Here is a 13707-nt window from a genome sequence, read left to right as displayed (position 1 = left end):
CTTTTTTTTTTTTCAATCACGAACCTGCGCTCCGGCACGAAGAGGGCCTCCGGAAATTCCGCAGCTCGTATTCTCTAGCTGCTCGCTCGCTCTTGCTCGCACGTGTGGCTCCAGGCAAAAGGGGTTGCCTGCCGTGCGTTCGGCCCCTTTAAAGGGGCATGGTGCGTCATCAGACGGCGCCGCCAGCGTCCCTGATGACGTCGGACCCTGCTCGTCTGGCCGGGCTGAGGCTCTTCCCCTCGCCTGATGAAAAGGAACGCCGTAGGTAGGTGACGCCTGCAAAAGGAGAGGGGGGTTGTGGTCGGCCCTCGCCGGGCTCCCCCCTCCCACAACCCCCGCGTCCTCCGTTCACTTTGTTTTCGGGCTCGCTGCCGTTAAAGGTGGGCTCCGTTGATTCTGTTGCGGGCCCACCCATTTCTCTTTGGCGCAACTTAGTGTCCTTATCAGTGTAGCACAGAAGTAATTACTTAGAAATTATTCAGGATTCCTATAGGATCATCAGGGTACACCTATAAGTCTACATTCATGGTTTATCTTATGTCAGTGTAATTTATACTATGTGGGTAAGACTAAATGTGTGCTTAGAACCCGATTAACTGAACATAAAAGCTCACTCAATACAAAAAGAAGTTAGAAGCCCTGCTGGTTTCTCAGGTTTTGCAACATTGTCATTCATTTATGGACATTAAATGGACTATTCTTTACCACGTATGAGCTGACTGGCGGTGTGGCAATACAGTTTACCTACTGGGACAGAAAGATGGATTTACCAGATGCAGTCAATATCCCGTAAGGATTTGAACACTGAGAACAAGTGGGAGATATGCTTTTAAATGGATTTATGATAGATTTGAACACTGAGAACAAGTGGGAGATATGCTTTTAAATGAATTTATGATAGCATGTGAGTGATATCAGTTGCTTTTTCTTATATTATATTCCATAAGCACATTCACATTATTAAAGATGGCCACTACAAGTTAGTGAACACTGCTGCTACTACCAAAGAAGGAACATGAATATTTTTTCGAGAAACATTAAATGTTTAACTACCTCAACCTGATGAACATATGTCATAAATGTATTTTTTATCCTGTTGTGCATGTTTTTTTCAGATAACTGATAAGTAAATTGTGGCACAGACACATTGCATAGCAAGCCCCTGATGCAGTGTCATAAAACATGATAAGCTGGTGTTTTTCTTTGCTTTTTACTTGCAGTTCTTAAAAAAATATTTATGTTTGTAAAAGGAAAATAGTTTAGTGTTCACTACAGACCCATGATTATGTATGACCCCCAGTGCAACAAAAGTTTTAATTTTTTATGACCTAGGCATGGGTGTTATGATTGTCCTATAGGAATCCTGAATAATTTCCAAGCAATTACTGATGTACACAAGAAAAATGTTTATCATATTCTATTTTTAGTTTTTGGTTTCTTGAATGTACTGCGTTTGACGGCTTGCAGGGACAGCCCATGAGCCGTCACTCTCACCTTTGCGGCTGGAAAGCTCAAGCCAGCCACCACTGTCCCTAACACGGCAGGATGCGCTGACCCCTCTCATACCAGGAGGCCGCCGAATGCTACCAGCTCCTGCCTCTTCCTGTGCCCTTTAGGCTTCTTAAAGGGACCATGGCAGGAAAGTCTCCGTGGCCCATAGTGATGACATCATTCTCTTCACCCTTTATAAGGGCAGATCCCTCGATGCACACTGCCTCAGCAACAGGTCCAGCTACGATTGTAGTGCATGTTGCTTCCTACCTTCGTCTGCTCAGTCCACTCTAGCCTTTCTCTGCCCAGTCTGTTTCTACCTTCATCTGCCCTGCCTGCCCAGCCTGCCTCAGCCCTATCCGTCCCTCTTCCTCTCCCTCGGATGGATACCTGGTTTTGACCCTTGCCTAGATTCTCGATATGCCTGATCGCTGCCTGACATTGACCATTGCCTAGACTCTCGAGATACCTTACTACTGCCTGGCTATGACCATCGCCTGGCCTTGGACCATGTCCATGGTCATCAGCAGAAACCCTTATGTAAGTCCTGTGGCCCCAGCACCCAAAGGCTCAACCCGAGGGGAACATGGCCTGGTAAAGGTGAAGTTCCAAACTAGTCTCTGCTTCGTCGGGGTCTGCCTACTGGCAACGAGAATCTGTAGGGCTCTTCCCTGCAGGTAGAGCCAATTTTACCCCAGCCCAAGAGTCCACAGATACAATAGAATGTTTACCTTTGATATAATCTTCAAATGTATCTAGAACTATTTTCAAGTGAATATCTTTGATTTTTCAACTTTTGCTCATAGATTTTAAAATGCTATAGTTAAAATGTGCAAGGAGTTTGTGCTACAACTGCCACAACTTTGCATGACACTTTTTCTGAAATCAGCTCAGAGGTATTGCACACATCAAAACTTCTGGCCATTCCACAGTATGCATGAGGTAATCGCTGAATTGCTAGTGATGCAGTTTCTGCCTACTCAATAGGATCATCTAGGGTTTGGAGTCGTTTAGCTAATGATTTCACACGTTGCATATATGTAGTAGCAGACTTTTTTTTTCTAACATTTCATAGTATTTATCTTAGTACAGAAGCCCTAGTAGTTCAAAAGAGTTCAGTATTAGCTAACTCAATACAGTCCAGCACAGTGATATAAAACATGTTCCCAACACAAAAGTTCAGAGATACCTCTTCAGAAGACTAACAATCACCTCTTGTATTTGAAACCTATTTGAATGTTTCCATTGTATCCCCAAATTCTTTTCTCGAGTGTTTAGTTTGTACTCCTTAAGCCTCTCTATGTAGGGCTTAGGTGGCATTTTGGAAGTCTTCAACTCCCTCCATCCTTTCAATGTCCTACTAGCCAGTTTTTTTATACTGTGGAACTGTATCAAAGGACATACTAAATCAAAGTGGGCAACATCCAGTGTACCTCCCTGATCCATTATTTTGGTCACCTCATCAAAAGCTTTATCAAATTTGTCTGATAAAATCTCCCCACAGTAAAAATATATTGTTCAGGATCACGTCATTGATTACCATCTTTACTAGTGTTTTAATAATTTTGCATACAACATGGACAGTTTTACGTGTTATTCCAAAATGGAAAAGGATTGCAAACCACCTATATTCTTTAGTTGTCTTGTTCCACACTGTCAAAGATTACACATTTGGCAGGTGTAAATGGATATATTCAATTTGCTTTAACTTTATACAAATATAAAATGGCTGCAGTATAACAAATTGGCCAACTAAATCTTTAAATCTTAACATACTAAAATAACACTGCATGCTACAGTTTCAGCATTCATTTTAAACATGCCCCTCCATACAGACTATACTCTTGGGGTGACCAGCACCCTACACTTTAGCTCCTTCAAATGCCTCTGCATTTGAAACTGTGCAAATTCAATCTGTCCATAAAAGCTACCATAGCTGTGCTGATTTATTTTGCATTCCAAATTTACTTGGACCCCATCCCAGTGAAGTCAAGGGCCCCTACAGCTAGTGCTGATACTGCTGCATTCCCTAGCTGTTTAAGTGGTGAACCTTGCATTGCAAGCTAATCTTAGCCCACATTACAAAGTGGATGATCATGTTTCTGGGGCCATATTCGGACTCCTGTTGAAGCTTTTCTGCTCACCTCACTGCTTCTTGGTGCAGGTAGATGCCCACCACCCCGTTATTGCTTCTTGGAAACAAAATTTGTTTGCAAGGAGTTCTACCCTAGTTAATAGCTGTGGCCATGACTCACCAATAGAGCTTCCAGAACATCGTGCAAGTCACAGTTAAATAGCTTGGATGAAATAGGCCAAGGCAATTCTCAATAATCATGCTTGGTGTCAATACCTTGTATAATATGCATAAACCTGTACATTTTTCTAGGGCTTGATGTTAATATTCACCCTTCCAGATATTCCGAACGGTGATACAGGACCAAACAAAGCACGCATCTGGGAATATCCTAGCAATCACGGATACAGTTCTTCTGTATCTTTTGGACAAGTTCTTTGCTGTGTGATGATGCCAAATTGTTGCCTCCTAGATGGAGAATAATTGCCCAGGATGGGGCTATCCCTCCATTTAATTGAAGTATGAGATGCATCACTTGGTCCTACCTAATCCCAGGGTGCCCTTTCCAAATTAAGGCTATCCAATAAGCAGCTATATCCCCCAACTTCTTTCTTTTGCTAGTTTGTGGGCCTACTGAGCAAATGAATGCCCAATGATCCAGATGAGGTGCATTTGAGGGGCAAGACCTGAAAATAAGCATAATGATGTTAGGATGACTGTCCCACAAAATATTCCTTGGGTCTCACATACACTTGTATCTTGGGGAGAGCCATTTGCCCACGGACATTATGGCTTTGGAGGACAGTCCAATTGCTCTGGCAATAGTAGTCGCTACAATTCTGAAGGAATGGGGGTATAGTTCTTCTGTAAGACCCGATAAAACTGGAAACAAGTCAATGGGAGCACATTCTCATGTAAGAGCAGAGCCCATTATGAGAGGGTCTTAGGATAGGTAAGACCTTAAATTGTTTACAGGATAATGTCCTTCTTTATTCTGTACAACTTTACTTTCATGCCCCTATAGTACTGGTCTGTCTTGAACTTCTGTATGATCAGTATGATCATGCCCTGATACACCAAAATATCTCCTAGCTGAAGGCCAATGCAATGAGGCCTTATCATACAATGGGACACCAATTCATTGATTCACATCATGGCAAAGAAAGCCAGTGAGAATGCACAATAAAATAATTGAGTTTCAAAGTTCTTGAAGCAAACTACTAATGCCAGCATCATTCATCTCATGATGATATATATCATATCATCCACACTTCTCTTGAAAATCAGGCTCATCCAGATGATGAGAAAAAGAACTGAAGAACTGATCACAAGGACTGAAGAATGAAGACAGGAGCCACAGAACTGAAGACTAGGACAAGGACCACTGGAACTGAAGATGAAGACAGGAACTGGAAGACAGGAACTGGAAGACTAGGACAAGGAACTGGAAGACTAGGATAGGAACTGGAAGACTAGGATAGGAACTAGGACAGGAACTAGGACTAGGACAAGGACAAGGAACTGGAAGGCTAGGACAGGAACTGAAGACTAGGACAAGGACCACTGGAACTGGAAGATGAAGACAGGAACTGGAATTTCATACTATGAAGTTGTAGAAAGACCTATTGCTGAAGAGCTGATGGTTGGTCAGTGCGGGCCTTTTATAGACTTGTGCCCATGATGTCATCAGGAGTCACCTTGAGCCTTTTCAAGCTGCAGGCCTTTTAAATGCAGTGACATTGGGCGCACACACGACCTAGGAGAAGTGGAGCTAGCTCGTGACAGTGGCATCCTGTCACATGGAGTGTTGGAGCATCTCATCGGTAAGGAGCGTGGCGGCCTGCCGTGAAGGGACCAGGTGTGCCATGATGGGAGTTGGGGAAATAGGCGCGGCTGGGAGGTGAGTGCAGTAGGCCGTGGAATGCAGATTAGCAAGCGTGACACCAGGGCTGAATGAAGACCACTTGAATTGGGAGAGAGAATTGGTAATTATGCTTTTAGTGCCTGGGATATGCAAAAGATAATATGCTGTAAGCATCTCAATAGAAGCTCCCTTAATAATGCCATCTTTCCTACCATCTTGGCTGATAGACTATGTAGAGATTCGATCATGGACATATCAGTCTTGAATATAACACTCTTATTGCATAGGTGCTTTCCCCATATGGTCAAGGAAAACATAAGAAGGAATAGCTTGAGGAAAGTGATCTCAGGTGGTACCTGATCTGGGCCATGTATCGGGCCATGCTTCTTCACATTTATTTATTTATTTATTTATTTATTTATTTATTTATTTAGCATTTTTATATACCGAAATTCATGTAGCAGAGTTACAAATCAATTCGGTTTACATATTAACATTAACTTGCATGTAAGAATGCTGTTACATATAACAAGGATAATATAACTTGGAACAAATAAACTGGGAGGCTGTTATTACCATATAAATGAACAATAAAACGAGTGGTATTTTGGGAAACCGGCAAGACATAGTGACCTTGAAACATCTAAAACAAGAACAGATGGTGATCGGAAACTAGACAATCTGCAAGAAGATCAGCTGCTAATGCTAATTGGAGAGACGGTGTTGGAGTATTCTGAGGAAGACATAATAACTAAGGAAGGCAAAGAGTGGTGGTAGATTATTGGTCTAGATTGAAAGCTTGCTCGAACAGCCAAGTTTTGAGTCTCTTTTTGAAGGTGATTGGGCATAGTTCCTGTCGGAGTGCAGCGGGTAACGAGTTCCATTGTTGTGGGCCTGCTTTGGACAGAGTTCGTTTATTTAAAGTGGATTTGATGGCTGGGGCAATGAGGGTATTCCTGTAAGCTGTTCTCACTGGTCTATTGGGAATAAGAATTCGAAGACTTCCTGAAATTTATACCAAAACCTAGCCGCCAAACCCCCCCCCCCCCCCCCACAAAGGCATCAGTGAAATGTTCTAGCTCCTACAGGAGATTTATGTGATAGATCTGAGTTTTCTTTCGTTTATCCTACTGGGCCCCAAATATAGGAAAAGGACAAGGAATTGGTTCCCTGGTTATAATAATCTTCGAACCATGGGGCGATTGTATCCTCGGGCTTGGGTTGTCTGAGCCTTTTCTAGGCTCAGGCAAGCAAGCCTCCACAGCCTTCTTCATTAATTCTTGTACCTGGATAATGAAGTTGACTAGGCTCTGCCCCAGGTTCAACTCTTGTTCCCAAGTCTTGCGAGTTTTGTCCAAGATGTCCCTCGGTCACCTCCCATTCTGTAACTCAAAAGGTGAAAGCCCCATTGAGCTCTGGGATAATTTGCGGACTACAAATAGCAGGTAGGGTAGCAATAAGTCCCAATTCTTGTCATATTTTGCCACAAATTTTCTCAACATTTGTTTCAGCATCTTATTAAAGCACTCAAGGCCATCTGTCCGTGGATGATATACTGAGGTACATAGAGTTTTTACCTTGAACAAGCTGCAGAGCTGTTTCATTACCTTGAAAATGAACAGGATTCCTTGATCAGTTAAGATTTCCTTGGGCAGCCCAAGTCAGGGAAAAATGTCCATTAAGGCAGACACCACCATCTGGGTCTTTATGTTGGGTAATGGTATTGCTTCTGGATATCTGGTAACACAATACTTATTTCCCTGGGCATCTCTCTCTAAAGGCACCCTAACAGGCTTAGTTAGTTGCTATGTTGGGGAGGATTTGGCTTGGTAATAGGACTCTACCACTTCCAATGCAAGATTCTGGTGTCAGCACACTTATTGGTGAATTGGGTGCTCTAGGTTGTCTAGGAATTATTTCAGCAAAACCATTTTGGTTATCTCCATCCTGGTCTTCCTTTCTGGACACAACCATTTCCAAGCCGCATCCTTAAGTCTGTGGAAAAGGTTTTGTGGTTTTTCCTCCGGTTGAAAAACTCCTCACTGAAACCGTTATCTGTAGGCTTCTGGGGTGAGTCCTGCCCTCTCTAGAATGGCTGTTTTGATTTTGGCATAAGTAGCTCTTCCTTCCGGGTTAACAGTTTGAAAGGCAGCCTGATTACTTCCTGTAAGGAGGTTCACCAGATAGGTAGGCCATCTCTCTTCTGGCCATCCTGCCAATCAAGTTGTCCATTCAAAGTTCTTTAGGAAACAACCAGGTTCTTTTTCTGGGGCCATCTTAAGAACTACTGGAGACAAGGGAGGTGGCCTGGTTACGGCAGTCTGCATGGCCTGTGCCACCTGTTTAGCACCATAACTTGCTCTCGCAGTGCCTGTTGATGGCCAATTTGGTTTTGCACAGTGCCCTGCAGTCGTTTCTGCCCTGCCATGAGGAGCTGTACTACCTGCTCCATCTTCTCCAATTCTCACACTGTGCAAGCAGTGAAGCTGTGTGGATCTCCAGGAAGAGAGAGGACAGAAATAAAAATGCCTTTCTGGCCTGACCTGCCCTGACTATTGACTTCCTTAGCTACTGCAGGTAGGGCTAGTTCCCTTGGCCTGCTCTACTGAAGTCACAAGTTGTTCTTCCAGTCAGAACCCAGGAGGAGAAAAAAAAATTCTATTCTTTTTTTTTTCGGTCTGTGATTCCCATATAGACCAGGAGGTCCGCTGCGGCCATCATATGTGATTGCTCGGAGAAGCTATAAGTTGGGAACAGCCAGGAGTACAAAAGAAGGAAGCTAAACTTCAGCTGGTTCCACACAAACAGTTTAATTATAAGCAAACAAAAATATAGCACAAAGACTGTTTACCTCAGCAGTCCCTTGGGTTAACAAAACATTCAAAGGTACATAATTCTAGCATATGCTGGCTTCCTGCCTTCTCCATGGGGCCTGGTCCACTATTATGGGCCTTGCCTTCTTATGCTAGGCTGCAGGGATTCTCCTTGGGCCCAGAATCTCTTGCTGGCTTGGGTCTTAAGGAAGACCAGTCCAGATAGCTGTGGCTGGCCCTTTAAGGTGTTCTGAGGAAATTTCTTATATACACCCTCACAAGTGGATTTAGAAAAAGTAGAGAAGGGCAATAAACATGGTTAAGGAATTGGAACAGCTCCTTTATAAAGAAAAGCTTTGGTAGTTAGAGCTCATCAACTTGGAGAACAGACTATTTGAGGGAAGATATTATTGAGGTCTATAAAATCATGAGTGGAGTGGAAAAGGTAAATAGGGAATGGATATTTACTCTTTGAAACAACACTAGGACTAGGGGGACATTCCTTGAAGTTAACAAGCTTTAAAACAAATTGGAGAAATTATTTTTTTCACTCAACACACAATCAAGCTGTGGAATTCATTGCCAGAAGATATAGTTAAGAGAACTGGCTGGGTTTAAAAAGGATTTGGACAAGTTCCTGGAAGAAAAGTTCATAAATAGTTATAAACTAGGCGACTCAGATAGACCCACCGCTTGTCAAAGTGTATCAGCAGCAATAAATTGGATCTCCTTTTAGGGACTGGCCGCTTGGAAACAGGATGCTGGGCTCAATGGACATTTTTCTGACACAGCATGGCACTTTTTTTATTTTTATATAATCAATCTATCATCTAAACATCTCCTGCAAGTGAAGGTTAGATAGTCACATACACATTATAAGCACATAAGAATCCAAGAGTCTCCTTGGGTAAATTCAGGATTTAGCCAGAAAAACCTTACCCCCACCCCCTAATTTCTAACTAGAAAAGATAGTCAGGTAAGTCAATATCCAGCTAAAATTTACCCAGATTAAAAAAAAAAAAAAAAAAAAGAGATGGCGCAGGTGCATTTTGGGGGCAGGACTTTAACTTAGCCAGGTAGCACTGATATTTAGCGTTACCCAGTAAAGCTAATCAGGTAAGTCTAGTTGTAGTGCAGAACAGGTCTAAAGTTATTCAGGTAAATTTACCAGGATAACTTTAAACCTAACCAGATATATACAGCATTTGCCTGTAGATATCCCAGTCACATTAGTAATGTAAGTAGAAGAAAAAAGTCATGGGCTTAGAAACTCAATACCCCTGCTCTCCCCCAAGTTTAAAAAAGTTGCAGGCTATAGCGGCCTAATTCATATTCATCATCCCCAAAGTTTAAAAAAAAAACCAAACCTTGCAGTTATAGTGGCCTAATCCCCTTGCTTTCCATAAAGTTTTAAAAAAAATCTTTGTAGATCTATTTCTGTTTTCCCCTCTTAAAAAAGTGGGGCACTACTCGCAATAACCCCCAAATACCTTCCAGTTCCCCACGGAAGGAGGAAAAATGCTTACTTTCTCCCACAGAGTGAATATCTAAGTGCTGATATATCTGACAGGTACAGACACCTAGATATTCATTTATTCACTGCAGTCAGGCTTGATTGCTTCACTGAAACCAGACCTATCTCCATTCAGAAAAGAGTGTCAGCTGTACAGGCACTTAGATATTCACCCTTGAGGGAGGAGGAGGTAATAGTTTCTCCTCCTACCGCTGGAGTACTAGGAGGTGTAGAGGGCTCCGGCTCAAGGAGATGTCCCATCTATTTTAAGATGGAGAAAAGGGGATCAAGACACTAGGCAGCAACTTTTTTTTTTTTTTTTTTAACTTGACGAATCGAGCCACTAAAGCTGCAACTTTCTTTTATTTTTATTAAACTCTTGTGGATCGAGGTAGGTGTGAAATTGAGACCCTAAAGCATACAACTTTTTATATTTAATAAGCCATTGATCGGCAAAGTTACAGATAACATTATTCAGGTAAGTTTAGAGGAATATATACAGCAGATGATAAATTTCACTGAATATTCGGCTAAATTTATCTGGGTAACTTTATTTGGATAATTTTGCCACTTGCCATCTTACTGAATATTGACCTCATACTATACAGTAAAGGTTTTCCATGCTATTTCCAAAATATAACAGTTCTAGTCTATCATACTGGGTCATGCTAAAGAAAAACTACTACACCAACTCATATGATAGTTTTTCATTGGGTACATCAATTTTTTAAAGCTAAAGTTTTCATTAAACATGAATAGTCACCTTCAAATGATTGTATAATGATAAAATATTTGGTAAGATTCATGTTTGTATTTTGTCCTTTCAGTATAACGTCTTGGAAATTTTCCATATTAAACAATGACTATACAAATAAAAATACAGATAAATTACAAAGTATAATTAATATAAAAGCTATTCACTAATTTCCACTTACCATTGTCTGGAATCCAGATTTTTCAGTTCTCTCAACAATTTAGAGTTTTTCTTTAAGAGATGAAAACTCTTTCTACAAAACACACAAAAATATTTAAAGTAACAACATACATGAAATATACTGTATAAAGCAATTTTAAACATTAAGAGTCATTTTAAAAATCAATTATCCACATAAAAGCTGGTTTAATTTGTATAAATGGCTATTACAAAATCATCCAGGGCTCTGTTCGCATAAAAATATGCACATAACCTAGTTTAGTATGTACTTTTATATGAATTGAGCCAAGATTGCGGGACTGAATTAGACCAATCTGCACTTATGCACTTTTTTTTTTATTTTAAAAAGTATGCATGTAAGTTTATGTGCACAAGTTATGCCCTCTGAAGAGAGGGCAGGGCGTATGTGACTAAATCTCTGTGCATACATAACCACTTATCCACAATTTAAAAAAAAAAAAACAAACTTATTTGCATAAATTCACTTTGAAAATCTTTGGTAAAATCAGCATGTACAGTGTACACAAAAGGCCCAATATTCAAAGCATGTTCAGTGCTATTTAGCCGGATAAGTGGGACTTATGTGGCTAAGTAGCGGCTGCTGAACATGCGCCTAAGACCAGCAGCTGCCGCTTAGCCGTATGAAACCCTTAGAAGGCTAAATGTTACATGCACAAAAAGTAAGCATGTACTGGGCAGATGGGGGCAGATCGAGTTAGCCGCATAAATTTATGTCCAAGTTTAGACGTCCCATAGAGCAGGTCTAAATTTAGCCGGGTAGACCCATCTGGCTAAGTGTGCACATACATGCGTATATTCAGCAGCTTTGCCATGCTGCTGAATATACATTGAAACTTAGCCAGATTAGTCATATCCGGCTATGTTACTTAACCGGCCAGCGCTGAATATTGGGCCCAAAGAGTTTGCTGCTGTGCTGAGAGTTATAAAATTACCTACTGAGGTGCTTATATACTAATCCACAGGCATTAATCCCAAAGTTAATATTCTTTACTAAACAGCCCCTAAATAACAGAGTATGTAAAGAAGGATTTATTTGTAATGCTCACTAGTACAAGAAAAAGCTTCAATTAGGCTTATATACTGCATAATACTGTGTACTAAATACATCCTGTTTCACTAGTGGCGGCGTTTGAAAAGAATCATACATTTTAAAGTTTTGTCTTTATAAAAGTCAGTTCAAATGCAATAATGTACAAACTTGCTATGAAATGCAGCTGGCATATAATAAAGATATTGCTATTCCAGCATGAAATATTAAAAATACTTCACAGTTTAACTGATGCTTAGCAATTCTAGCTTCAATAAAATTTAGCAGCCTCATTTCACACTGATGAAAGATGATTTTGTATCAGAAATTTCAGAGCAGCAGGGAAAATCTGCAAAATGTATTCATACCTTCTGTCCCAAGAATTCATTCCCAAGTCATTCAGTAATAGCCTACAAAAATAAAAAGGTGCTTGTGGCTCAGCAGGGCTTGGCTCTTCTTGACAGGCAACATTCATACTAAGATCTGAGCTGCACCTTTGTATGTGCTCTTCTTCTTGGGTACTCTGCATAAGAATAGCTTCTATGATCTCATTTTCTTGGTCTCGACTCATACCAAATGGCGGCTGAGCAGGCTCATTTAATTTAAACTGGGGATACAGAAGACATTCAGGGCTCATGTTGCCAAGTTTTTCAAGCAGCTTATCAAGTACATCTTCCTCTTCTTCATTTTCATCAGTATTTGCACTTGACTCAAATGGTTGTTGATTATTTGGATTAACTGGTTCTTTCCCACCATTATGGCCTATCTGATGGTCTTCCAAAGGTCCATATAATATTCTGCCATCCCACGAGTATTTTCCTGAGATATCTCTCACAATTATTCTAACATCTGAAGCAGCTCCTGCTAAATCCTCATTCAATGTCCTTTCTGCAGGTATCTGAAGGTAGGAGATAAGAGTACTGTCATTAAACACAAACAGCTGTAAATTTGGACTTCTGAAGACCTCTGAAGACAGTTCAGATGATTCCACATAAAAGTTGTCATGATTCTCAGAGATAAGGCTATGAAGAACAGCAGGACCTCCACTCAGGGGATAATGGCCCAAGTGGTTTACCAGCTGTGTCATCACCATGCGGGCAGTTAGAGGTATCAGTTCCAAACTTCTTCTTTTTTTTTCTGAAACAATAAATACAAGGTTGCAATTAGACACTGATTGAAGCAGTGTCTAAAAAATACATTAGAAGATTTCAGTGCAAGCATGGTAAGCTTGCACAGCATGCAAGTTTCTTATGTGATTACAAATATATTTATAATTGAGGTCTATGAAAAGGGCATAAGCAGGAGGATACATTACACACTATCACTTTGTTAAAAGCATTTGTATCATTTCACCTGCCCATTCAGTTTGAAATTTACATTTCCACACATAGAAGCAATATAGGTGACTAGAGATTCAGTTCATCATATATTTTGTTTTATGAGCTATTAGCTATAAGTGCTGCATTTTTTACTTCCATCAGAGTTCCAGTTTATAAATACATACATAATTAGAATTTGTAAAGGGTTTTATATTTGAAAATATAAACATTTCTCTTAGTCACCCTAAGGTCCATATTGAGCTGCTGGCTGGTTAGGGAGGTCAACTAGATAAACGAATCTGGCTAATTTAGCTGGGATACTGTTGCTGAATATACCTGGCTTTCTTAAACTGCTCTTCAGTTGCCTAAAGTTATCTGGCTATGTTAGCCAGGTAATGCTGCAAATCAGCATTTATACATCTTACTGAGATAACTGGCTCTATTCAGAAACACCCTCTGCTTATTCAGAGCTAGCTGATAACACGCTATCTGGTTATCCAGGGCCTGTCAATATGATGAGATTTTATATCTGGCCATTTGTCCGGTTACGTTCAAGCTAGACTGGACAAACAATGTAGAGTATCAGTCTTCCCAATTTTTCAATGCAATCAACAAGCCAACCTCAGCCGTTTATAGATGTACTGGACTTAA

At 40.7% G+C, this 13707-nt stretch overlaps 1 protein-coding gene across 4 annotated transcripts in view; it reads right to left on the bottom strand.

The window, feature by feature from the left end:
* RALGAPA2 (Ral GTPase activating protein catalytic alpha subunit 2) overlaps positions 1–13707 on the bottom strand; it is a 1327630-nt gene that overhangs the window by 462989 nt on the left and 850934 nt on the right. For all 4 annotated transcript variants that reach the window (XM_029593760.1, XM_029593759.1, XM_029593761.1 and 1 more), the window contains 2 exons: positions 12106–12874; positions 10691–10762 (listed from right to left, as the gene is read on the bottom strand). In XM_029593760.1, coding sequence (XP_029449620.1) covers positions 10691–10762; positions 12106–12874 — 841 coding nt within the window. The remainder of the gene's footprint in view (positions 1–10690; positions 10763–12105; positions 12875–13707) is intronic.

This window comes from Rhinatrema bivittatum, chromosome 3, assembly GCF_901001135.1.
Source record: "Rhinatrema bivittatum chromosome 3, aRhiBiv1.1, whole genome shotgun sequence".
NCBI lineage: Eukaryota > Metazoa > Chordata > Amphibia > Gymnophiona > Rhinatrematidae > Rhinatrema > Rhinatrema bivittatum.
The sequence above is the reverse complement of the archived record's forward strand: the minus strand, read 5'-3'. Positions and strand labels throughout refer to the sequence as shown.